Source organism: Glycine soja, chromosome 20 (genome assembly GCF_004193775.1).
Source record: "Glycine soja cultivar W05 chromosome 20, ASM419377v2, whole genome shotgun sequence".
Taxonomy (NCBI): Eukaryota; Viridiplantae; Streptophyta; class Magnoliopsida; order Fabales; family Fabaceae; genus Glycine; species Glycine soja.
This window is the reverse complement of record NC_041021.1, coordinates 37,781,460-37,804,541: the sequence shown is the minus strand read 5'-3', so window position 1 is coordinate 37,804,541 and position 23,082 is coordinate 37,781,460. Positions and strand designations below refer to the sequence as shown.

The following is a 23,082-nucleotide window of genomic DNA, read 5'->3' as shown; positions in this document are numbered from 1 at the left end:
GTAAATAATTTTATGAAAATTATTATTTGCTAAATAATTATATATTAGAAGTTAAATATTTAAATAGTTTCAAAGTAAGAAAACAAATTGACCTCCCTTTAATAGATTTGGACTCCGTGTTTGATCAAGACTTGTGCATCACTTAAGTATACAATAAAATACTCTTTATATACCACGAAACCTGGACTTTATATACCCGCTCAATTACTTATACAACCAAAATATTCAAGTAGTTTAATAACAAGTAAATAGTAGTTCATATGTTGTACAAGAAATATCCTTCAAAAAAATTTGTAGAAGAAATTAATAGAGAATATTAAACCAACTTCATACTTTGCCCTCATGTTACTTTTGCTCAAGTCACGTGGCCCAACTCCCAACTTGGAGCGGGCAGGCCAGACAGAATGCAGACACAGCCCAACCCAACAAGCCCGGAATCTGTTCCATATCACCCTAATGCCCCCACTCGGGAATAAGCTGGCGTAACCCAAATCAGCATGATGTGGTCTCGTCTCAAGGTCGATAAAGACTTCTCTGTTCTATATTCTAGCCTATGTGGGACTTATAAATGTGAAAACACACTGCATTAGCATGCTAAGATTTGATTCGTTTTCACCTGCTTCTACAAGGAATAGTGAATATCACGAGGATCAGATTGAAAATCCTTCCTATGCACATAGCCTCATACACTGATTATGTTTGGCAGATCCTGCTTAGGATTTTTTTTTTTTTTGTAGCTTGGGATATATGTAATGTATATACATATAAGACGTGGACACATTCCAATATGAGATGAAATCAGGGGTATTTATGATACAGGTCACCCATTAATCCGAATTGACCTAAATTGATTCAAATAATTTGAGTTGTTTCAATGTATTTTGGTTAAAATCGAATCAAATTAATCCAAACCGTTCATGTACAGGTTGGTTTAGCGTTAAATAATACTAGTGTTAAGACTCCAGACTTTTAAACTAATACTGAACCTTTTCATATTATTACTCTCAGGTACATTGTTATTTGTTTCACTTTTTTTTATATTCATTTTTGTTATCATGTTTGTAATATTAATACATCATATTTTGTTTATTTATTTAAGTAAATTTGGTTCTAACAAAAAACATAATGGATAAGAAATAGTTGTGATTCAAATTATTATATTAAAGCTCGTTGAAGAATATTTTATTTTAATTTATATTAGTTTATTTTAAAATATTATATTAATGATATTAAATGAATCAATTATACTACTTTAAGACATTTGATAATATTGTGTTAATTATATTATATATTTAGATGAATTAAAATATAAAATAATAGTTCTAAAAAAAAATATCAAATTTAAATAAGTAAGCCATTGATCTCAACCGAACCAAATTATTCATAAATAATTTAAGTTAGATTGAGTTAAAAAAAATGTAAAAATCAAATCAAATCAAGCAAATTTAATCGGATTGACCAAAATGGCCAAGGAACACCTAATGACAGTAACTATGCTCGGATTCGGAGGATTGAACATTCTCTTACGTATGGTCTTACATCATCAAATTGAAATATGACACCCTTATGATAGTGCCCATCTATATAAATATTTGCAAAGGGTTCCCTTTACACACACATCAAGGTCGGGCCCTGGAGATCCTATAGTAACAGTAATAATGGAAACAAAAGAAGTGGTTGAAGATATTGTGATTGTGGGAGCTGGAATTGCTGGCCTTTCAACATCCTTAGGACTTCACAGGTACCTTAACCTTAATTTAATAATTGAAACTATCCATGTGATTATTAATTAAGCTAGTATTTGATATTTGATGCTGGCAGGTTGGGTATCCGAAGTTTGGTGTTAGAATCTTCAGATAGTTTGAGGATCACTGGGTTTGCTTTGTCGATATGGGAAAATGCTTGGAAGGCATTGGATGCTGTTGGTGTTGGAGACTTCCTCCGACAGCAACATCCCCAGCTCAATAGGTACATACCCACGCGTTTTTAACTTCAATATTATTTTATTTTTTTTGGATAAAATGCATTTTAGATTTTCCAATATTTGATGAAAAATTGTTTTAATTCCTGTGTTTTGAAAATAATGATTTTGGTCTTCCTACTATTAGAATGGGGTGGTTTTTGTCCTTGACCCTTTACTTCATTTTAACTTAATCAGGAACGAAATCTGTCACAATTTAGAAATACAAACACCAAAAATCGAAGGACTAAAATTATGAGAAACTTGAAACTCATTTTACCCTTTTCTTTTTCTATTATTCGGTGAAATTTTATACTAGTCTTGTAAATAAAAGAAGACAATTCAAATTATTTAGGATGTTTTTGGCTAACCAACTTAATTATCAATGAAACTAAACTACTGGAATTGGAGTGCAGGGTTGTGACTACTTCATTGGTTACAGGGCAACAAACATCAGTTATGTCTTTCACAGAAACAGGAAATCAGCAGTAAGTGCACTCTATGAATAAAATTCACCCCAATCATGCAAGAATTGAATAAGTGTGTTTACATGTTTCAATTTGAGTTTAAAACTAACTTGTCAGATTATATTCTTGCTATGTTGGGGGTGTTTTTTGTGTGATGCAGAAGAGACCGTGAAATTCGTTGTGTTAAAAGAAAGTTACTGTTGGAAGCTCTTGCCAATGAGCTTCCAAGTGGCACCATCAGATACTTGTCAAAGGTTGTTGCTCTTGAGGAATCTGGATTCTATAAGATACTCCATCTTGCTGATGGGACAACCATCAAAACCAAGGTAAGCAATATGTCTGACATGACATATATCATTGGCATTAAAAAATAAGCTAAGATCTTTCGTATTTAAGAAGCCAACAACTTCAATTATGAGTCCAAGTTAGTAAACTTTTATTGATACATGGATGTTTGCAATTGAAAAAGGTATTGATTGGGTGTGATGGAGTGAACTCCGTAGTGGCAAAGTGGCTAGGCTTCAAGAATGCCTCTTTTACAGGGAGATATTCAATCAGGGGCTGTGCAGAAGTTCAGAGCAATCACGGGTTAGAACCCAGGACCATGCAGTTCTTTGGCAAAGGTTTTAGAGCTGGTGTCATTCCTTGTGATGAGAAGGCTGTTTACTGGTTTTTCACTTGGACACCTAAAAGCCACGGTGAATTTTCATAAATAAACAGTTCTTGATTGGGGAAACTTTAATTGCAAAAAATAGCATTCATTCATTATGCCTATTATCTTATAACATTTAACTGTAGATGCTTACCTTTGTCACATTTACTTGTCCACTCTTCTTGGCTTGCAGACAAAGAGCTAGATGATAACCCTGCCAAACTGAAAGAATTTGTGTTAAATAAGCTTGAGAAGATGCCAAGTGATATTAGATACTACATAGAAAAAACCGAGCTAGATGTCATCCTATTAGTTCCATTGAGATATAGACACCCCTGGGAGCTCATGTTTGGGAATATTAGTAAAGGCAATGTTTGTGTTGGTGGAGATGCTTTCCACCCCATGACTCCTGACCTTGGCCAGGGAGGGTGTTGTGCCTTAGAGGATGGAGTTGTTTTAGCCAGGTTCCTAGGTGAGGCCTTCTCCAAACATATCAAAGAGAAGGATGAAGAAGATGACCAATTCAAAAGGATTGAGGAAAGCTTGAAGAAATATGCAAAGGAGAGAAGATGGAGAAGCATTGATGTCATTGCTACAGCTTATATGGTGGGCTCTATTCAGCAGGCTGAGTCCAAATTGGTTACCTTTTTGAGGGACAACATTTTGGCTGCATTCTTAGCTAGTCAATATTTGAAGAAGTCAGGTTATGATTGTGGAAAACTAAATAGCTCTTAGTGAGACAATAAAGTAATTTTATATGTGTTGCTCAAACTTTGGTTGCTACTTACTGTCATAGGTGGCTAAAAAAAGTATGGTAAGTCTTATGATTGAGATCTTACCATATTGTTTTGCTTGTCTTTACATCTTAAGGTTCACTGTGAAATTGATTTGAATGGCTGTGGGTAGGGTGCGAGTAAAATAGAAGGATGGGTGATCAGTAAGGCAAACAAAAAGCAAAAGAAGCTTTTCGAAATCCCATTATTCTGTTTCATTTTCATACTTTCAAAGCTGATAGTCATATGTCATTATTTATTCAATTTTGATCGAGTATTTGTGTATGGGAGATGTGTTTAGGAATGAGGATGCATTCCAATATATATTTTCACGATTTAGACCCTATTTATTTCACGATTCAAAGTTTTCCAAAACACGTTTTTGCAGACAATTTTTTCGCAGTCAAAATTTTCCACATTCTCGAATCCAATTATTTATGTACATTCTTTTGAAGCTGAGTCATATGTCGTCATCATATCCTCCTCCTCCTAATAATAATATTATTATTTTTATTTGTTGTTCCTTCAACTTCCAAAGTAGGAAGTTCTACTTTGCAGTTTTGTTTTAGTTTTACTCAGCTTGAGCTTGAATAAGGCAAGTCAAATATAAGAAAAAGAAAGAGGTGATGCTGAAACTTTGTCAACTTTGAGATTAACAAATGTAACTTTTGTTTTATTATATATGAGGATTGTTTTATTTTGGGACCTTAAATTTTAAAAGTTTTATTTTAATTTTTTTTAAAATGTGTTATTTTGATTTTTTTTTAATTTTTGTTTGAAACAATGGTATTATGTTAATATTTAAATTTTAAAATAATTAATATATAACAATAAACAAAAGAGATACAACTTTTGATAACTATTTTCTTATCTCCATTTCTGGGCATCATTTTATCATTTAAAATTTATTAACTTCATATAATCTCACCATTCAAAAATAAATTTACACGTTTGCACCATGTAGAATTTAAACAGATTATGTATATTGAAATGATTTTTCTTCCTTTTTCTCTCCATATGTTTCTATTCTCACTCCTCACACGTTGAAGTTTTTTGCTTGACGATACACACTTTGAAGTTAGTAAACTTTTTTTCTGTACTTTACATTTTTATTGCATGTTTGCTTGAGATTTGATTTGAAATTAAAAAGTAATGTTGAATAAACTGCTCATACTCATCATTATGTTCTCGATGTATGCATTGATGGTTCAGAACTTACTTATGTTGCGTATAAAAATTGTTTAATATGGAATTTTTAAAACATAATATTCACTTTTAAAATAAATCTGTTTTAAAATTAAAGAAGCCATTTAAAAAAAATGTTTAATTTTTATTTTGCTTTTACATTTTTTTAATTTCTTTTAATTGATTTTTTAAAAAACAACATTGTCGGTCTTAATTTAATTTAATTTAAAAAATTGTTAAAATGTGACATTGTTATAATGCTGCGTGAGTGCTTCCTATCTTTTCTTTTTTGGGAGAACAAAAGGTGTCAACTTCTTGACTATTATAATGCTGAGACACCACAAGCTTTGGGAGAAAAGGAACCATTTTCTTGACAATTCTTTAATCTCAACACCAAAAACAGCTTCTGCAAACTCCCTCACTAAGACTGGGCGGCTGGCAAGTCTCTCGGAGAGATAATCATACAGTTCATTACAAATATGAACATCTTTTGAAAGAATTAATTCAAGACCTCCTTTAAGAATGGAAATAGCAAGATTTTTTCATGACCCTGGATGCATTTATTCTCAGAGTCATATGTGTGGCTATCAAGTTGGTCAACCAACGGTATAAGAGAACTTAAGAACACTTTGCTATCTATATTGACAGCGACCATTATTTCTGCTGTACATTCCATTAAAGTTCCTTGGTACTTGCTTTTGTCAGCATCTCCATAAAAAATTGAACTCAAAATATGGTCGTCCACAAAGAATCTAATCTGCAAAATGCTTCCCTCAATTCCTATCTCCTGCTAGTAAGAAGAAACCCCACACATTTTATCCACTCAAACCTTGTTTTGAGCAGAATATCAGAGGCTCCATGTGCAAGGATCCGATGAATAACTCTCACAGGAAATTTGGACATCTTCTGATGACTCATCAAATATAGAAGTTCAAAAAATAAAGATTGCAGTTGAATGAAAGTACATTCCAAACTAAAATCTGCATTTGCTTCATGCATAACAGATCAATAAATGATTGGAATTTGCTGCTCATCGAGATTGCAAATAAAATTGCTATTGCATTTTGAACAGCAGAAACTTTGCAATAAACAATCTACTGTCCAACATGTTCTTCCATTTTTCACATTTACAAATAATTTGCATTCATTTATATGTGAATCAGATACAGATCTTCTAAATCCATAAAGACATGACAATAGACCAAGAGATATGGGAAGAAATTTCTTAACCTTCTCATTATCTTTCTTTAAGTACCTGCATGTTTGATAGGGAAAAGCAAAAAAACAGATTACCAGAGGATTCGTTTCTCCATCATTTTATTCAAGAGATACAACTTTCAATGATGCACTTCCATGTAATAGTAGATGTGGGATCTCAACGAAAAACAAAACATACAATATTGAAGAGGTGAAATATAGAAGGGACAACTCACTAGAAGGAAAGCAATCTTACCATTTGAACATGAATGGATCATAAATCTAACCCTAGTGGACTAATGATTGAAAAGCAAGTTACGAGTGTGGGCAAATTGCCATAAAGGGGGCACTTTTACAAACTTATTTTCCAAATAGGGCTGTTTTCAAACTAATTCAACAATGGTGCTATTTTCTACGTAAAGTGCATGCAAAAACCATGCAAACCGTCAGTCCCATTGGCGTGTTTGTTGTGGCTGTGACACATGGCAAAGACGCCACTGCCACTGACAGGTTCCTTGGTATCGCCAGCCCCATTGGCGATTTCGCCATGCAAGGGAGAGTAGCCAGTCAAACTGGCGAGTTACAGGCTAGGGCGATGGCTTCTCAGCCTTTTCAGGCTCTTCAGTTGGCAAGGGCAAGGGTACATGCTAAAGGGAAGTGGCCACTGGCATTGGCGAGTTAGCCTAAATGGGAGTAGCCAGTGGTTTTGGCAATTTAGGCTAAATGGAAGTAGCCATTGGCTTTGGCGATTTAGGATCTTTAAATAGGTCCAACGCGTCTTCAAAATTGCTTCAATGTTTTGAAAACTTGCTGAAACTTGTTTTTCAGTGTTTTGAAAACTTGCTGAAACCCTCAAAATTTTCCTTCTTGAAGTTTAAATTTGTTAGCCTTCAAGGTTCGAAATTCCCAATCAAACAATTTTGTGGCATCAAAATTTTTTTTTTTAAAGTAATTTTTTTAGGCCGAAATAAAGTTTGAATGTGAAGTTTTTATTATTTTTTTAATTAAATTAGCTTTATATTCGATATGCTTGTTCATTTGTGTTAAAAATTTGTGACGGTTGAAGTAAAAGTGTCATAGAAGTAAGTATGGTACTTGATAGAACATTATGGCGGAAGTTGATCCATGTAACCGACCCCACCTAATGGGATAAGGCGTTGTTGTTGTTGTTGTTGAAGTAGAAGTGTGTCTAAAATAAAATAAAATAAAAAATTGTGCCATCATGTTTATTTGAAGAAAATATTTTGAGTCCGGAAAAAATATTTTGAATATAAAGTTTTTAGTATTTTTTTTAATTAGATTAGGTTGGTCTTGATGCTTTGTTAGTGTGTTAAAAATTGATGAACCTTGTACTTTCAACTGTGTTTAAAATTAAAAAATTTTGTAGCACCATATTTATTTGAAGTAAGTATTTTGAGTGTGGAATTTTTTTTAATATGAAGTTGTAGTATTTTTTTAATTAGATTAGGTTGATGTTCATGGTTTGTTAGTGTGTGTTAAAAATTTATGAGCATTCAACTTGAACGGTGTTTAAAATAAAATTTTTTTGACATTTATATTTATTTGAAATAAGTATGTTGAGTGCGGAAAAAAATTTCAATATGAAGTGTGTAGTATTTTTTTAATTAGATTAGGTTGGTGTTGATGTTGTGTGCCTTTATAATAATAACTTTGTTGATGCTTTGTAATGTAATTAAAATGCCTTTTTAAATTTATAATTTTAAGTTTCTGGCATCATATTTATTTTAATGTATTTGTAGTAATTTTTTAATTATCTTTTTTTTTATTTTGAAGTTATTATTGTTAAGATTAATTATTTATAATACCAACTTCGTTCATGGTTTATTTTGCCTTTAAAATTACTACCTTGAAATCGTTCATGTTTTTTAAGTGTCTACCATCATATTTATTTGAAGTTAATAATTGTTTTTAGAATAAAGTTTTAATGTCAAGTTCCAGTAAAGAGACTTTTTGTGATTAGATTTTATTATTTTGAATTTATTATGATTAATTATTTAAAATATTGTTTTTGTAGGTACACCATGAATTCAGTTATAACATTATTGTATTTCAATAGAAGGGTATATGAAGAGAATGATAGTGTAATATTTGAAGACAGTAAACAAGCAATTCAGATTAAACGTAGAATTAGTTTCAATACTTTGAAGAAAAAAATTGGAGATAAGATAAAGTTAGAAAATAATGAAATTATTTATGCTATCAGTTGTAGATTTGTAGTGTCTGGAAAATATGTTGCATTACAAATTTGTGATAACGAAGATGGTGAAACCATGCTCGAAAGTTTTCAAATTCTCTTACATCATGTGAAAATAATTTATCTAATAATGAGGCACAACCGCTAAGAAATGTGAGCAATTTACATGGTGATGAAGATGATGATGATGATTATCTTGTGTCTAACTCATACATTGAAGAGTCTTTAGACAAAGATGATAGTATTGACGGTATATCTGATACAAACGATGAAGTCACCGACATGATTCAATCAGTAAGAATTGTTCACCCAGCAGAATGTATAATTTCCTCTATAAAAAAATAGGTGAATACATTTATCATTTGATGACAATTGTATTTAATGCTAAATAAGTATGATTTGAATTTATTTTTGAACTATTAGGTGTACAAGGAATTCAAAATCCATTTTGGAATGATGCTTTGCATTATAACAATATCAACTAGAGTCATCCTGATGAGGAGGACATTTGTGGTTTGGAGATGCCATCGAGTTTTAATGTTGGCCAAGAATAATATGTTGGCATGGATTTTGATAATAAAGATACGGTCAAAAATGCAGTCAAACAATATGTTATGAAGGTGCATCAAAGTTTCAAAGTTGTTGAAAGCAAATTGAACAATTATGTCGTTTGTTGCTTGAATAAAAGTGCAGAGTGTCCTTGCCCTTTCTATATGAGGGAAATTTTATCTAAAAAAATGATTCATGAGAAGTCACGCAATGGGGTGGACTACACACATGTCTCAATATGACCATGACACAAGATCACGAGAAGCTTGATTCAGATTTAATTATCACTTGTGTAGTAGGTACGTATTTTATGTTCATATTATGCTACTTTTACGTTAATTGTCATTTAAATTTTGTTATTTTGTTGTCTGAAAAGGAATACTATTAGATCCTCTTGAACCATTTACTGCCTCAAATTTATCAAATTCCAGAATGGGAAGGGAATCAATGAAAAGCTTCCCAGTTTACTAAGCTGCTCTAAGGAAATTAAGTATCAATATTAACCTTAACTTGCTGGCTTTTGGTTCTCCGCATCGATTAAAGGAATACACTGACTAAATCAGCAGCTGTTAATTTGACAATATCTTCTGGGCAGCTAGAGTAAAGTGTATTCAGGAAAATACCCAACGATGAATCATAAGCCATGTTTCTGCAGGTGAGTCATCCTAATGTTTGTTAATATACAATCTTAAATACTTAAATAAGTTTTACAAAAGGTCGTCTAAATTTAAATATAATGCATCAAAATGTGAGAATCTACTGGAATTTGGAAACAGATTTAAACAAGAATAGCCATAGTTTACTATTAAAGCCCAATTATATGAATAATTTATTTTCAGAAAAAAGCAAACATAATCAAACCTGAAAACAGGAAGCCCCCTTGTCCAAATTCAAGATAGTAGCTAATGGCATCATAGTTTGTGACCATCCCAATGATATGTACAAAGTCAAAGCACGCCTTCCATAAAGATACAAATAATCAGACAATAATTAAAGTAAAATGAAGCAAAAAAACTCAATTCCAAATTTCACGAACCAATACACACCATATGCAGGTCAGCATTCCCATAGCATAAAAGAGAACACGCAGCAGAAATAAAGGACGCACGGATCAATCCCTCAACATAGAGTGTTCCTTCAGTTAGACTTTTACAGACAAGCTTCAAAATCCAAGTTGCAAAGGGTTGCCATCTGGTTGGGGCGGTGAGGTCAATCAATAAACCACATCCATCGACGGGCCTGTTGGTGGATGGAAGGTTTTCAACTCCAGAGAAGGAGTCGCAAAAACACTTGAGCGTCACCCTGGACCTGGAGGATCCATTAACACTGAGTGAAGACACGTATAGAATATCTGCGAATGTGAAAACAAACAAATCAACATCAATCCGTCTATCATAGAGAGGAAAATAGCAATAACTAGGTTTGAAGTATTGGAACAAAGACATCGAGTGCATAATTGTAATTTGTCGGTACCTTGAATGAGCGACATGGAATCGACGAAAAACTGGCGGTAAGCATCTCGTGCTCCGGAGCGGAGCAAGGAGAGAAGAGAACCGAGAGCTTCGAAGAAGACACCGTGGCGAGATCTGAAATTAGGGAAAAGAATGAGAAGAGAATAGAGAATGAAAAGAGAAAAAGGAAAAGTGAAGAGGTTAGAAGAAGAGAGACCGAAAGAGAGGTTCGGCAAAGAAGGGAAGAATTGGCGGGGCGATTGGTAGAATAGCGGAGGCCTTGCCATGGCAAAAGACTCCGGCGAAGTTTCCGGCGGTGTGAGAGATAAGTTTCGTCGTGGATTCCGTGCTTCATATCTGTTTGACCAGCATAATATTTCATTTATTTATACAAGGATAGAATTATTTGCGATAAAATTGAATCACTAAATTATACTGTATTGATATTTTTTACAGCAGATACCATGGCAAACATAAGAAGCGATTTAAATTCAAAAATCATAAGAAGCGATTAGAAATTAATTAGCTCCCTTATGTTAGGACAAAAGGTAGAAATATAGAAACTTTAGACTGAATATGGTATAGTATAAACGAGGTAGCGATTAATACTAATCATTTGAACAAAACTACTACATAAGAAACCAAGGTATGGCATCATAGCTACCACAAACTAACCTCGGTACGTATGAAACTAATCTAAAAACAAAAGATCCTCTCTTTACAATATGCTATCCTGCTAAAAAATAGCACTTCCTAGCAGTTAATGCCGAATTTCCTTCTACTCAACTTGGAGTTGGAACTGATGCCCAACTAGGTGGAAGACGATCAGAGGTGGTAGGAGTCGCTCTCACGTTGATGTCCAGGGGCAATAGACGGTAATTAATGTCAAGCTCCCTAAAAATCTTGATCATCTCTTCAAGCAAAAGGGATCTCCTCACAAACCTTTCTCCCATGTCTTGGAAGTTCATTCTATGAGTTGGCCAGATAGCCATTCTCACCATGTTTAATTGGTCATAATCCCTGTATACGATTAAAGGTGAAGGATACCAGTGCTCCTTCTTGTTATCAATGTAACTGCATTGAGGTCATGTCATTATTAGTATCAGTCAATCAGAGAGATATAGAACAAAAAATTACAACACGGCAATTGGGACAGACACTACTCAGCACATACCTTTGTATTCTGTGTTTAATGAGTGAAATCTTTTCAACTGGGGTAGATATATGTAAACAGAATTCGATAGCATCTCCCATGTCAGGACTCCGGTAATAGTTATATATGGCCTTGGTAGCAAGGACATTGTTAGGGATGATGACCTTTTGATTATCATATCTCAGAAATATGGTTGTCAATATGTTCATTTCTTCTACCACCATCTGAAATTGGTTAGCAAACGGGGTGGAGGGGGAATTAGGCCATGTCTACATGAAAACAGAATCTGCTTAAAACTCGTCGATGGATGAACATTACCTGAACCCCATCAATTTCACATCTATCTCCCACATCAAATGGGTGCATGACAAACAAGAAAATAATTGCTTCAAATATGGTCTTGCAGGTGTTTCCAAATACAAATGCAACCACGACAACCTGTGAGCTCACAAAGAGAAGAAATTTGGTGGTGGCAAGTTCCAATATCAAGAGCCAAATAACCAGTATAACAATTGCAACTATAAAATTGAGCATTCGATGAAGTTTGTTCACTGCCGTTTTGGTGTCATTCAATGTCAAAGCAAGTGCTCTCCTTTCCCTGAAGGCATTGACCTGGGAAGTTAAATGCAAGATACTGCTGTAAATACTACATAAGCAAACATAAACAGTTGCATGTAAAGATCAATTAAAACCGGTCTGTACATGCTATAAAAGCAAGCAAAAAGATTTGCATGTAAACATCAATTGAAACCAGTCAAGGATAAAAATATTGACTCTGACCTCTATGCAAAATGTATATTAATAACAAAAAGATCTTTCAAAGCATGTGAGTACATGCATGCATTAAAAATTAAAAATGAGCAGGATTAGTAGAAAAATGACAATGGCATGTTAAATTATATGCAATCAATCTTGTGTGCATTACTGTACCATCTGCACAACTGACATAGACAGGTTCTAAGAACTGAATTGGCTTCTACAACCCCTTCCAGCTGAGCTTTGTTAAATACACTATTATAGGTCAAGGTTTGTCAAAAGTAAATAATGTCATAGAACCATATTGAAAATGAAACAAAAACATCAAGTAAATAAATAAATCAGACAATGAATAGAAAAAGGACACATTTCAGACACTACAGTAAATATATCTTTCCAGTTCTTCAAATTAAGCTCCATATGTTATGTTAGTTAATTCTCACCACCCAGTTCTTCAAGGCTGATTTGCTGATTCTCTCAGCTTCAGACGCTCCTTCAAAGAGATTCATGGTTTTTGCAGCTTCATCTTCTCGCATAAAGCGCATCAAGTCATCCGGGTATATATACCTGCAAAACAGAAAGCAATAAGATAACAGAGAAAAAGGAAATAAGCTGTTATCCTCAATTATCAAAATTTGTATGAAACAGCAGATCAAGGGATAACCTGCACCCGCGTCTAGCAACATTTTGAAATATTTTCTTAGCTGCAGCCTTCGCCTCGTTTTCACTTCTAATTTGCGTGGCATTCTCGTCATCCATCGAGTTATCAAGAATCTGTTCATCCAGGGTAGAAAGAGCCCCATTCCGGACCATGTTCATCAACCTTTTCATATTCCAGGCAGAGATGTTATTGGGATTCAGCTTATGCAGGTTATCCATAGTGATCATATTCGGCTCATCAGACTTCTTGGAAAGAGGCCGAGAAAACTTGTCACTCTTAAATCTGGGGCTTTTCGGAAGCATTCCACTCCTCAACCTCCCACTCTTAATATTAGAAAAGGCAGATGCCCTAAGATCAGGGGGTATGGTAACCCCAGCATTCTGAAGCTTCTGAACCTCATCGGCAAGCCTCTCCTCCTCCTCCTCAGCCTTCCGAATCTCCACCAAAGGCGGCCCCGAAAGCGTCTCAATCACAAACTGGTTAAACAGCGATTCCTGAATCCTGTCAAAGTAGGTACTCACATGAAAAGAGGAAGCCAACACCTTAACCATAAGGGTCTTCAACAACCACACCAAAGTCCCCACAAGGAAACACACCAACACCTTAGTCACATACTCGAGGAAATTGCTGCGGGTCTCCCTCTGCACCCTCTTGTCAAACAACAAATGCCAAGCAATCAACACAAGCCCCAACCAAACACAATTCTGAACAGCCTTCTTCACACCATATACAAAATACAAGACCCTCTTCCTCAAAAGGAAGTTCCTCTCAATGCAGAACACAGCAATCCTAATAACCCAATCAGACACCAGCCTGCCACAGATCAAAACCAAAACCATAACCTCCCATTTCCACAACCTAAGCTGCCACAGATCCTTGTTCCTAAGAAAGGGAACACAAAGGGTGGTTATCAACAACCCAATGATCAAAATCAAACTCAACCACTCGAGAAGAATCCACAAGCTGAAATGAGTCTCCTTAAACTCATCAGGAAGATCCTCTTCCAAAAAAGGATCCTCATCCTCTTCATCATTCTTCTTCCCTAGAAACCCGGATAGGAGCTGACTCGATTTGAGAACCCGACTCGATTTTCTGTCGGGCTCTTCGGGCGGGTCCATTAACCTAGACCTCGTCTTGGCCTTCAACAAGGCCGATTTTCTCTGCATGGAAAGGCTTCTCTCGAAGGAAGCGTTCGAGGTGCACCGAACAACCTCCTCGTCGCCGGCTGGCGACGGCGAGGGAGACCGGCGACAGTCGTGTTGGGGCGGTTGCGGAGGGCGTTGGAACTCCGCGATCGACGGCGAGTCCTTGCTGTGCCTTCTTCTGACGGCGTCGTTTTGCGCTTCCAGGAAATTCACATTGCAGGTAGGTTCCTCGAAGGAAACCTTGAGCTCTCTCGAGACGCGGTGAGTCACCGGAGATTCATCCACCGGCGTTAACTTTCCGTCGTCGCCTTCGCGCTGCAGCTCCTCCATCTCCAAATCCATGTCGAGCTGCATCTCGCCGGAGGCTCGCTGCTTGTGAAGGAAGTGCCCGATCAGCTGCGACGGCGGGTCCTCCGACTGGCGGAAATCGAAGCTCTGGTCGCTTCCGCCGGCGGTGGTGGTGGCGCCATCGTTGTTCCAGAATTCGTAGCTGGACTCGCGCCAAATCCTGTTGCCCTGGGGGGCCTCGCTTCCGTCCTCGTTGATTTTGACGACGTAGTCGCCGGCGGGCATGGCAGGGTGGCAGTGGGTTTCTTGGTCGTGAAGAATGGGGAGCTGCTGCTCGTGATCAGAATCAGAGTTTCCGGCGCCGGAAAACCGAGAATGTTTGTTGTAAGAACCATAAGATTTGAAGGACTTCCTGATAGATTGCATCAAGGTCAAGTAGAGAGAAATAAATGCTGGCCTGGATTATCAATTTTAAAATTAAAAAATTACAAGAAACGAAGAAAGTGGAAGTGAGAAAGAGAAAGAAAGTGAGAGTTTGGTGACCAAGAAAAATTTAAGAAAAGAAAATAAAAAAACGGGAATGCTTTTTGGACTTTGAGAATAGAGAATTAGAGATTGAAGATTGAAAGGGTATTTGTTGGACGATGTGCTGCCGCGTGTAGTGCGGATCGACGCGGCAGATGCAGATGCGAGTGTCTCGCGAAGACGATGATGAAAAGAATAATGCTAATAATGTTTGTTTTTAGATTGATTGCTGAGAGAAAGAGTTTAGGTTTAGATTAGTGTTTGTGTTGTTGCTAATGGGACGCTGTTATTGAGATGCGGTGGTCCTTCTCCAACAGCCTCGTATCTCTTAACGTTAACGCCCATGCCTAGTGCAATGGCAAGGTTATTAAGGTTTTCTTGCTTCTAAATAAATCATATGACAAGTTATTTGTTATTGCATTCTTGTTTCAATTTCAAAACAATATAACGTACGTACCTTTCATCTACAAGTTCAGGGTTCTTTGTTTGCCATTTATCAAAGAAAAAAAAAAAAAAAAGCTGTTTGTCTGTCTTAACTTTTACCTTTGTTAGCCACCAAATGCGCAAATTTTGACACTTTTCTAGCCCCGGTTTGAAGTTAACAAGGAGCCATTTAAGTTTTATGTGATAGTTTTAAATTGGTTGGAGTCGAACTTAACTCCCACTCTCTTTTTTAAGAAATTAATTAACTAATTTATAATAATTAAGAAAAATATTTTATTTATTTAGTATGACTAAGTTTGTCATAAATTTATGTTTTGTTTTTTCTAAAATTATCCTTAACATTATGAAACACACTTTTATTATTTTTCCCCAATATTTTTTATTAACTTTTATTCTTTTAATTAAGTTTATTTTCTACGTGAAATAAATATGTTAGATAATCAAACTTTTCAATTGAATTAAGCTTTCTAGCTTAACAAAATTGTTGGTGAGCTTGAATCATAAGTCAAACCATGAGCTAAATAAATTCTTATTAAGTCAAGTTGGTTCAATTCAACTCAACTTATTTTTAAACTTAGTTATATTGGTTTAGAGTGTGTTTTGTGAATTCTACACATAATCAGTCACAAATTTTAAAAATAAATTCACAAATAGCATCAAAGTTTAGGTCAACACGATATCGAGAAACTAATGCATAGTAGATGCCATGTGTGATTCTGCATCAGCTTTCGCGATTTAACGACTACTTATTACTTATGCTAAATCGTAAATTTTTTGTAGTGTGATACTCTCAATTGGAGAATATTCTTCGTATAATTATTATTATTATGGGTAAGAATCAAATTATGTCGACATAAATCAACAAGTTTATACAAAATGTGGATTCGATTGATTTAACCATTATATTGTAGCGTTGATTACCTTTATTATCTGTGTCAAATTTTATTAAATTTGAATAACTATAAAAAAAGTAATTATATTATTCACGTTTTTTTAGTATTTCCAAAAATATTTTTTATTTATTATATTTCTTTTTTACCCATCCCTTTGAAATAAAAATATTTCTATTTATCTGAAATTTTAAAATTTCAAAGTAGCACTAATGAATATTTTCTTAATTAATTATAATCTTGTAAAAAACAAAAACAATAGTAAATAAAATGTAAAGTAATAAACGAGAAGATTAACTACCTTTTTTAATTTTTGAAACCGAGACAAAACAATTAAGGGAATATGTAATTTATGATAGATGATTGAATTATAGTATAAAATGGTTTTTTATTAGTGCATTATTATTAAACTCTTATCTAATTAAGTATGGTTACTGAATATATAAATCAATTATGATTCTTGAATAAGTAAATAAATTATTGAAAAATTATACAAGTATGATTAAAGAATAAAATAAATTTTATATTTATTGAATCAATCAATTATTTTAAGTTTTAATTATCTTACGTAAAATCCAATAATATCTAATAAAATTCTTAAGAATTACAATTTCTGCTTCAACTAACTAAATAATAATTATTCATAAAAAAATGAAAAGAAAAAAAATGATACACATTGTTTTTTAAAATATCTAGTTATGCATAATAATTCGAAATCTGACGTAAATAATATAGAATCTTTATTATTTGATTTGTCAGAACTAAACATATTCAATAAATAAATAACAATTTTATTTATTTATAAAAGTAAATATCAATCAATTAAAAGTATTGAGTGTATTTTATGCATCAATCAAGTAATATTGACAGCCATTTAGATTAGAAAATTCTCATTTACCATAATATGTTAGAATATCTGTATTTAAACATCACATACGATGTAACAAATTCCAATGTCTCTTGCTGTCCAATTCATCATTTTTTTTATTTGAAATTTCAAACCATGCAATTTAAAAAAAAAAGAAAAGAAAAAACTAACAAAGTTCGGCTTGAAGAATTAAAAAATGTTAGCATTACCAATACCAAGTACAGCTAGCATCTAATCATGAAGCTTAAATAGCTAACTTGGACAACTTGTATTGTGGCTTAGAGAAAATCAAAGGAGAAAATGAAAACAAAACGGATAAGCTAAGGATGAAAAAGGTGAAAATAAAGACAAGTGAAAGCGAGAAAAATAGCTATCAACGTATGTTCATGATTACCGGAAATGGAGTGTATTATAATAATATGATATTGACGGTGTGGACACGCAACGCAAGTTTTGTTTTGAGTCTAAAGTCTTTGGGATATTTCTGCCAACACCATTCATGCATATGGATGTCTTGTGTGCCTCCCACTATCGCCAATAATCTTCCATTTTCTTTATTTTCCTTTTCCACAGTTTTCAAAATCAATTAAAATATTGCTTAAATTAGACTCTAGTTTCCCATATCTTTATAAATTTTTTAATTAGGTCTCTATTTTTTATTTTTTAATTGAGTGTTTATATTAATTTGTCATATATACACACATAGACAGACGTCAAAGTATGAATTTGACTTCTGTCATGTTGTTTAAAATTATATAATTTTCATGATTTTTAAAATTAAATATTATTATTAAATATTAATATAATTGTTATACATTATTATTTTAATGAAACAACATAAAAAAGAACAATAGAAAAAATAGGTCGGTCAAAGTATTATTTTACATTACCCAAAAAATTGCACGGTATAATTTATCAGGTAAAATAATCATTGTTTTTATTCGGTCAACATATAATTATTGTACTATTTGAAATGTAATGGGGCGCGGGAAGTAATAATTCGAGGTGCAAACAGTTTTGGACAATGATAACCGTTGCCTTTTAAAAGATAAAGCTATTAAATTCTTGAGCAAATAATTCATTTTAATTTCATCAGATTAACTCCATTTTATGATCACAAAATATTTCTCTGTTTTCCTTTTCCACCATTATCTTTTGTAAATTTTTCAACAATATTTTCATTTCATAATTTTTCACTTTCCTATTAAAAAAACATTCATTATCTCCCAACTGAATTAGTCAATCTCCCTTTTTCAATCGAAGAGTTAAGACCAACAAAAACTATTGATGCTTTTTATTTACCTATATAAAATTAAGCTTTCTTTTGTACATTTTTTTTATATGTAAATTAATTAATATACAAATTATATACTATATATAAAATAAAACTCGTGGATTTTTATTTTTTTTTGCAAAATAATGTAATAAATTTGCACTTTACTAACGGAAATGAATAGTTTATTTGAAACCATATAAACATATAGAATATTAGATTGAAAGTAACTTTCTTTAATTTGTTATTATGGTAATTTGGTATAAATATATTTTCTTCCTGCCTATTATCATCTATCATTTTGGGTTAACTAATTTATTGAATTTTTATATTATCTAATATAGAAACTGTGTAAAACTGATGTCTAAGTCTAATGTGTAGATAAAATATTATTCATTTTTTATTTACTAACGTTTCCCTTACGTAAATTTTTGAAGAATTTTTTACCATTTTAAATTTAATAAGAAAAATGAATAAAAACATAGACTTAATGCATGATTTATTCTAATTATAAATTTGGGCCCGAAGATTTTTCATTAAGTATTTTAGTTGTTTTCGCATTTAAAGAAACATGTTTTTTATAATTCATATTATTTTATTCACTTAAATACAATTTTGGTACACCTATTTTACTTAATTTTGCTTTTGTTTTATTTTTTTATTTTAGTTCAATACCTAACATATTCATTTAAATTACCACCAATAAATTATTTAATTAATTAAAATGTAAGAAATTAATATAGAAAAAATTGAGGATTATATCAAAATTGTGAATTTTCTAAAATAAAAAAATTAAAAGTCTATTTTAAAATAAGATAACCAAAATTGTGGTTTGAAAAAAAATAGAGTGACCGAAATTATATTTAAGCCTAATTTTTTAAATTTATTTTTCTAAAATTAGTTTTTTTGATAAATTTTAACTATTTAATCTCTCAAAAAAATCATAACAACACTTATAATCACTTTCTATATTTTCCCAACAAAAATATGCAAATGTGTATCGTGCAACGTGTATCACCCTAATTCTGAATTTATATATAGTAAATATTTAAACTTATTTTAATTTGATAAACGTATGACTTTCATTTAATTGCTCAAATATTGTAAATTAATAAAACGTAATATAAGTTGAAATTTTACAGAATTATTAAAACTTTATTAATTTCGAAAGTTGGTACCACATGGCAAATAAAACTTATCATTTAAATTTTTGAGAAAAAAGTCGTAAGGTTATCTCATTTACAATCAAACATTTAAAAGTGACATATATTTCCATATATAGAGAAGCAATCTCAAAACTTAAATTTTTTAAAAACAGAACAGAAAACATGTTTAAATTGAAAATAGTAAATGATTTTAAAAACACAAGTTTTACACAGAATCAAAGTTCATCAACTCTGTTTTCTAAATCAATATCTCAATTGTCTAGCAAAAATCTACGAAAATTCCTAAAATTTTTAGGAGAAAGTAAGACAGACTTGATTCCAGAATTACACTAGTTCAACGATTTGTAATTTTCTAAATCTTCCCAAAACTAAATTGAGTTTTACTTTTTCCAGATTGAATATAACAAAATTATATTTTCATCAAGGTGAAGTTTGCACCCAAACTATTTTCCTACAATTCCCAACAAAATTTTCTTTAAAGTCATTTTTCAGACTTGAAACAGTTTTTTCAACACCTAAACTCTGTTTTGCAATTACATTTTGAATTAGAAGGCAAAGGTTGTAATTAACCTAATATACATGGTTAAAATCTTATTTTTTTTCCAGTTCAAGTATTGATAACTACGTTTTCAAGAAGTTCAACACCCAGTTACATAATTTAGAAAAAATCGAGCACTGCCAATTTCAAAATCAAAAACAAATAGGTCAACTTGCATGCTATGGATGAGCTCCATTTTGAGCTTATCTTATCAGGACCTCAAAAGCAAAGTTATAGAATTTTATGTCTAGTTTAATTTAAAGCAAATTTTACAAAAATCCAACGGTTAGAGTTTCTTAAACTCTCAAGACAGTATCACCTGTTCAAACCAAAACATGAAAACAGCCACTGCCTCATATATTTTAACTTCGAATTTGAAGAGGAAGCTTGGTTTAAAATTTTGATAAAATTAGGCAGAATCTCCTTTGTATTTAGAGGCTCCTCAAAGAATTGAAGAGTCAAATAGATGAATAAAAAGACAATGCACTCACAACACCGTCCAAAATATCAAAACAGAATTTTACCACAAGGGTTTTCACTCATCCAATTCAACATGCAAATTGAAAATTATGGCCAATGGGGGCAAGCATGTAATACTATGGCTGAATCCTCTCAAATACAACCATGAGTTTGAGTTCACATGAAAGAATATTCCTTACCTTATTCCAAAGCCCAAAAGGAGCAAGCAAGGAGATGAAAATGAGAAAGGGTAACTTGAATTGGTGTAGTGAACACTCCAAGTTTGCATGCAAGGGAAGAATCCTCCTTCTTCTCCTTCCTGTGGTCTTGGCCAGCAGCTCCAAAATGGAAGAGAATTGTTCCAAAATTCTTCTAAGTGTCTTTTGCATGTGAGAGATAATGAGAGATTAGTGAAATGTGTGAGGGTTATGGGGGATCCTTCATCCGTGGGTTTGGGTGAGTGAGTAGAGGCTAGGTGTCAAACTTTTGGCATGCAATAAGCTTGGGTGGTGTGGTTAATTAAGAGTTTAATTTTAGTACACTGAGTTAAGTTTATATAATGTAATTTTAAATTATGTAATTATTAGGAGAAGAGAAATACTCCATATTTCTCTATACATTTTAAGTAAAATAAAATAAAGAAAAAAGGTATAAAAGTTTTTAAAAAATAAGAAAAGGAAATAATTACCTAAAAAGTAGTGGAACAGTTGTTTAAAAAATAATAAAATGATAATTCTCATTATTAATAATTATAGATAACATGATATAATTAAGATTTTATAATAAATTTATAGTACTTGATAAATTAAAATTTCATTTATAAAAAATTATTTATAGGTAAAATTTTACAAAGATTAAATTATTAGACAAATTTTAGAATTTAAATAAATTAAACCAACATGCAAATAATTTAATTAATTAAATATTGTAGTAATGATTTAAATAAAATGAAACAGACAATTCAATCACACATAAATTAATTAAAAAGGAATTTAATTGTAGAGAAATAATTATAAAGAATAAATATTAAATTGTAAAATTCAAAATGTTGGGGTGAAGACACTGGTATGATATATGTAGGAGAGGACCGCTGAGGCACTATGATAGGTCCAGCGTCCACGCACACTGTAACTCTATCCTTTACGTTTACGACTCAACCTCTAATCCTCATGCGCAATATCCCTATAACCTGTCCTTTTCTCCAATGTGCTCGCCTTAGCAGTAATTAGGATCATAAAAAATATTTGTATCAATAAATATCTGTGGATCAAATTCATAATAAATTATACTAACCATTCCTGAATTGCATAAAAAAATATTCCTAAAATTTTCTAAGATTCCATAAATACTTTTTATTTTTAAATATTTATTATTTCTACCCTATAGAGAAGTTCGAGATAATATTTTTTTTAAAATAATTGAATTAAATATAATTTCGGTTTCCCTATTTTGTTTATTCCACAAATTTAGTCATTTTATTTTAAAATTGAAACATTTGATCCTTCAATTTTAAAAAATTTCCGATTTTATTCATCTCATATCAAAATAGAAATATTTAGTCCTTCTATTTTAAAAAATTCTCAATTTTTACTTCTTCTATTATAGAAAATTCACAATTTTGGTCAAATTTTCAATTTTTTCTACATTTTATTTCTTTTATTTTGGAACCTAAATCTAATATATTCATTTAAGGTACCATCAAAAAATGATTTAATTAATTACAAAATAAGAAATAAAAGAAATAAAACATAGACAAAATTAAGTATTAAACTAAAATTATAGATTTTCTAAAATATGAGGATTAAATGTTTATATTTTTAAATAGGAGGACCAAAATTATGAATTTTTTAAAATAAGATGACCAAATGTCTTAATTTCAAAATAGAGTGATAAAAATTATGGATTAAGTAAAATAAAGAGACCAAAATTACATTTACGCCAAAATAATTAAAGGAGGTTAATATAGTATAAAAAATTATCAGAATATATTTTTTGAAAATTAAGGAAAATTAGTGTAAGAGTAGAAAATAAAATAAAAAATAGGCTTAATTATATTTTTTTTATCTTCATCTTTTTAATTTTTAACACAATTTGCCCTCAAAAAATTAATTTATTATATTTTATCTACAACTTTTAAGAAACTTACTAATTTAATCTTATGTTGTTTATTCTTTAATAAGTACAAAAATTGGAAGAAACATTTGCCAAAGAAAATTAAAATTGGAGGTAAAAATTACAATTATGCAAATTTCTTAAAAGTTAGAAGGAAAATACATCAAATTAATTTATTGAGGGTAAAATTCGTCAAAAAGTAAAAAAAAAAAAAAGCACAAGCCTAAAAAATATTTATGTAATTTCACAAAATCTCAATTTAATGTAGTTTCTGAATTTTACCTAATTTTCTTCCTTCTAATTAATAATGATTTGATAGTGAAAAAACATAGTGTTTAATTATGAGTATAACAAA

The 23,082-nt window shown here is 31.9% G+C and overlaps 2 protein-coding genes and 2 pseudogenes across 3 annotated transcripts; 1 reads left to right on the top strand and 3 right to left on the bottom strand.

Moving 5' to 3' along the window:
- Positions 1 to 1,583: 1,583 nt before the first annotated feature.
- On the top strand, positions 1,584 to 4,126 carry LOC114401744 (monooxygenase 2-like). Its single transcript, XM_028364324.1, has 6 exons — positions 1,584 to 1,741; positions 1,822 to 1,968; positions 2,377 to 2,448; positions 2,588 to 2,753; positions 2,897 to 3,125; positions 3,273 to 4,126. Exons 1-6 carry the CDS (start codon positions 1,659 to 1,661, stop codon positions 3,812 to 3,814), a joined length of 1,239 nt encoding a protein of 412 aa, XP_028220125.1. The 5' UTR covers positions 1,584 to 1,658; the 3' UTR covers positions 3,815 to 4,126.
- Positions 4,127 to 5,246: 1,120 nt separating this feature from the next.
- Positions 5,247 to 6,501, bottom strand: LOC114402088 (annotated as a pseudogene).
- Positions 6,502 to 9,377: 2,876 nt separating this feature from the next.
- On the bottom strand, positions 9,378 to 10,800 carry LOC114403485 (annotated as a pseudogene).
- Positions 10,801 to 10,950: 150 nt separating this feature from the next.
- LOC114403484 (mechanosensitive ion channel protein 6-like) lies at positions 10,951 to 21,110 on the bottom strand. Of its 2 annotated transcripts, XM_028366501.1 has the most exons (6): positions 20,816 to 21,110; positions 13,023 to 14,864; positions 12,802 to 12,925; positions 11,921 to 12,214; positions 11,624 to 11,826; positions 10,951 to 11,523 (listed from the first exon to the last, which is right to left on the bottom strand). In XM_028366501.1, the coding sequence occupies exons 1-6, from the start codon at positions 20,902 to 20,904 to the stop codon at positions 11,232 to 11,234; spliced, it is 2,844 nt and encodes a 947-aa protein (XP_028222302.1). In that variant the 5' UTR covers positions 20,905 to 21,110; the 3' UTR covers positions 10,951 to 11,231. The 2 variants fall into 2 exon arrangements, with proteins under 2 accessions (XP_028222302.1, XP_028222303.1); XM_028366502.1 differs by lacking the exon at positions 20,816 to 21,110 and having other exon boundaries at positions 10,961 to 11,523; positions 13,023 to 15,638.
- Between the last annotated feature and the right edge of the window lie 1,972 nt (positions 21,111 to 23,082).

Coding starts and splice junctions, on each gene's coding strand:
- LOC114401744 (XM_028364324.1), top strand. CDS start 1,659: ATGGAAACAAAAGAAGTGGTTGAAGATATTGTGATTGTGGGAGCTGGA. Junction 1,742..1,821: donor ACATCCTTAGGACTTCACAG/GTACCTTAACCT, acceptor TGATGCTGGCAG/GTTGGGTATCCGAAGTTTGG. Junction 2,449..2,587: donor ACAGAAACAGGAAATCAGCA/GTAAGTGCACTC, acceptor TGTGTGATGCAG/AAGAGACCGTGAAATTCGTT.
- LOC114403484 (XM_028366501.1), bottom strand. CDS start 20,904: ATGCAAACTTGGAGTGTTCACTACACCAATTCAAGTTACCCTTTCTCA. Junction 12,215..12,801: donor CAGCCTTGAAGAACTGGGTG/GTGAGAATTAAC, acceptor TTAACTTCCCAG/GTCAATGCCTTCAGGGAAAG. Junction 11,524..11,623: donor ATTAAACACAGAATACAAAG/GTATGTGCTGAG, acceptor ACCTCAATGCAG/TTACATTGATAACAAGAAGG.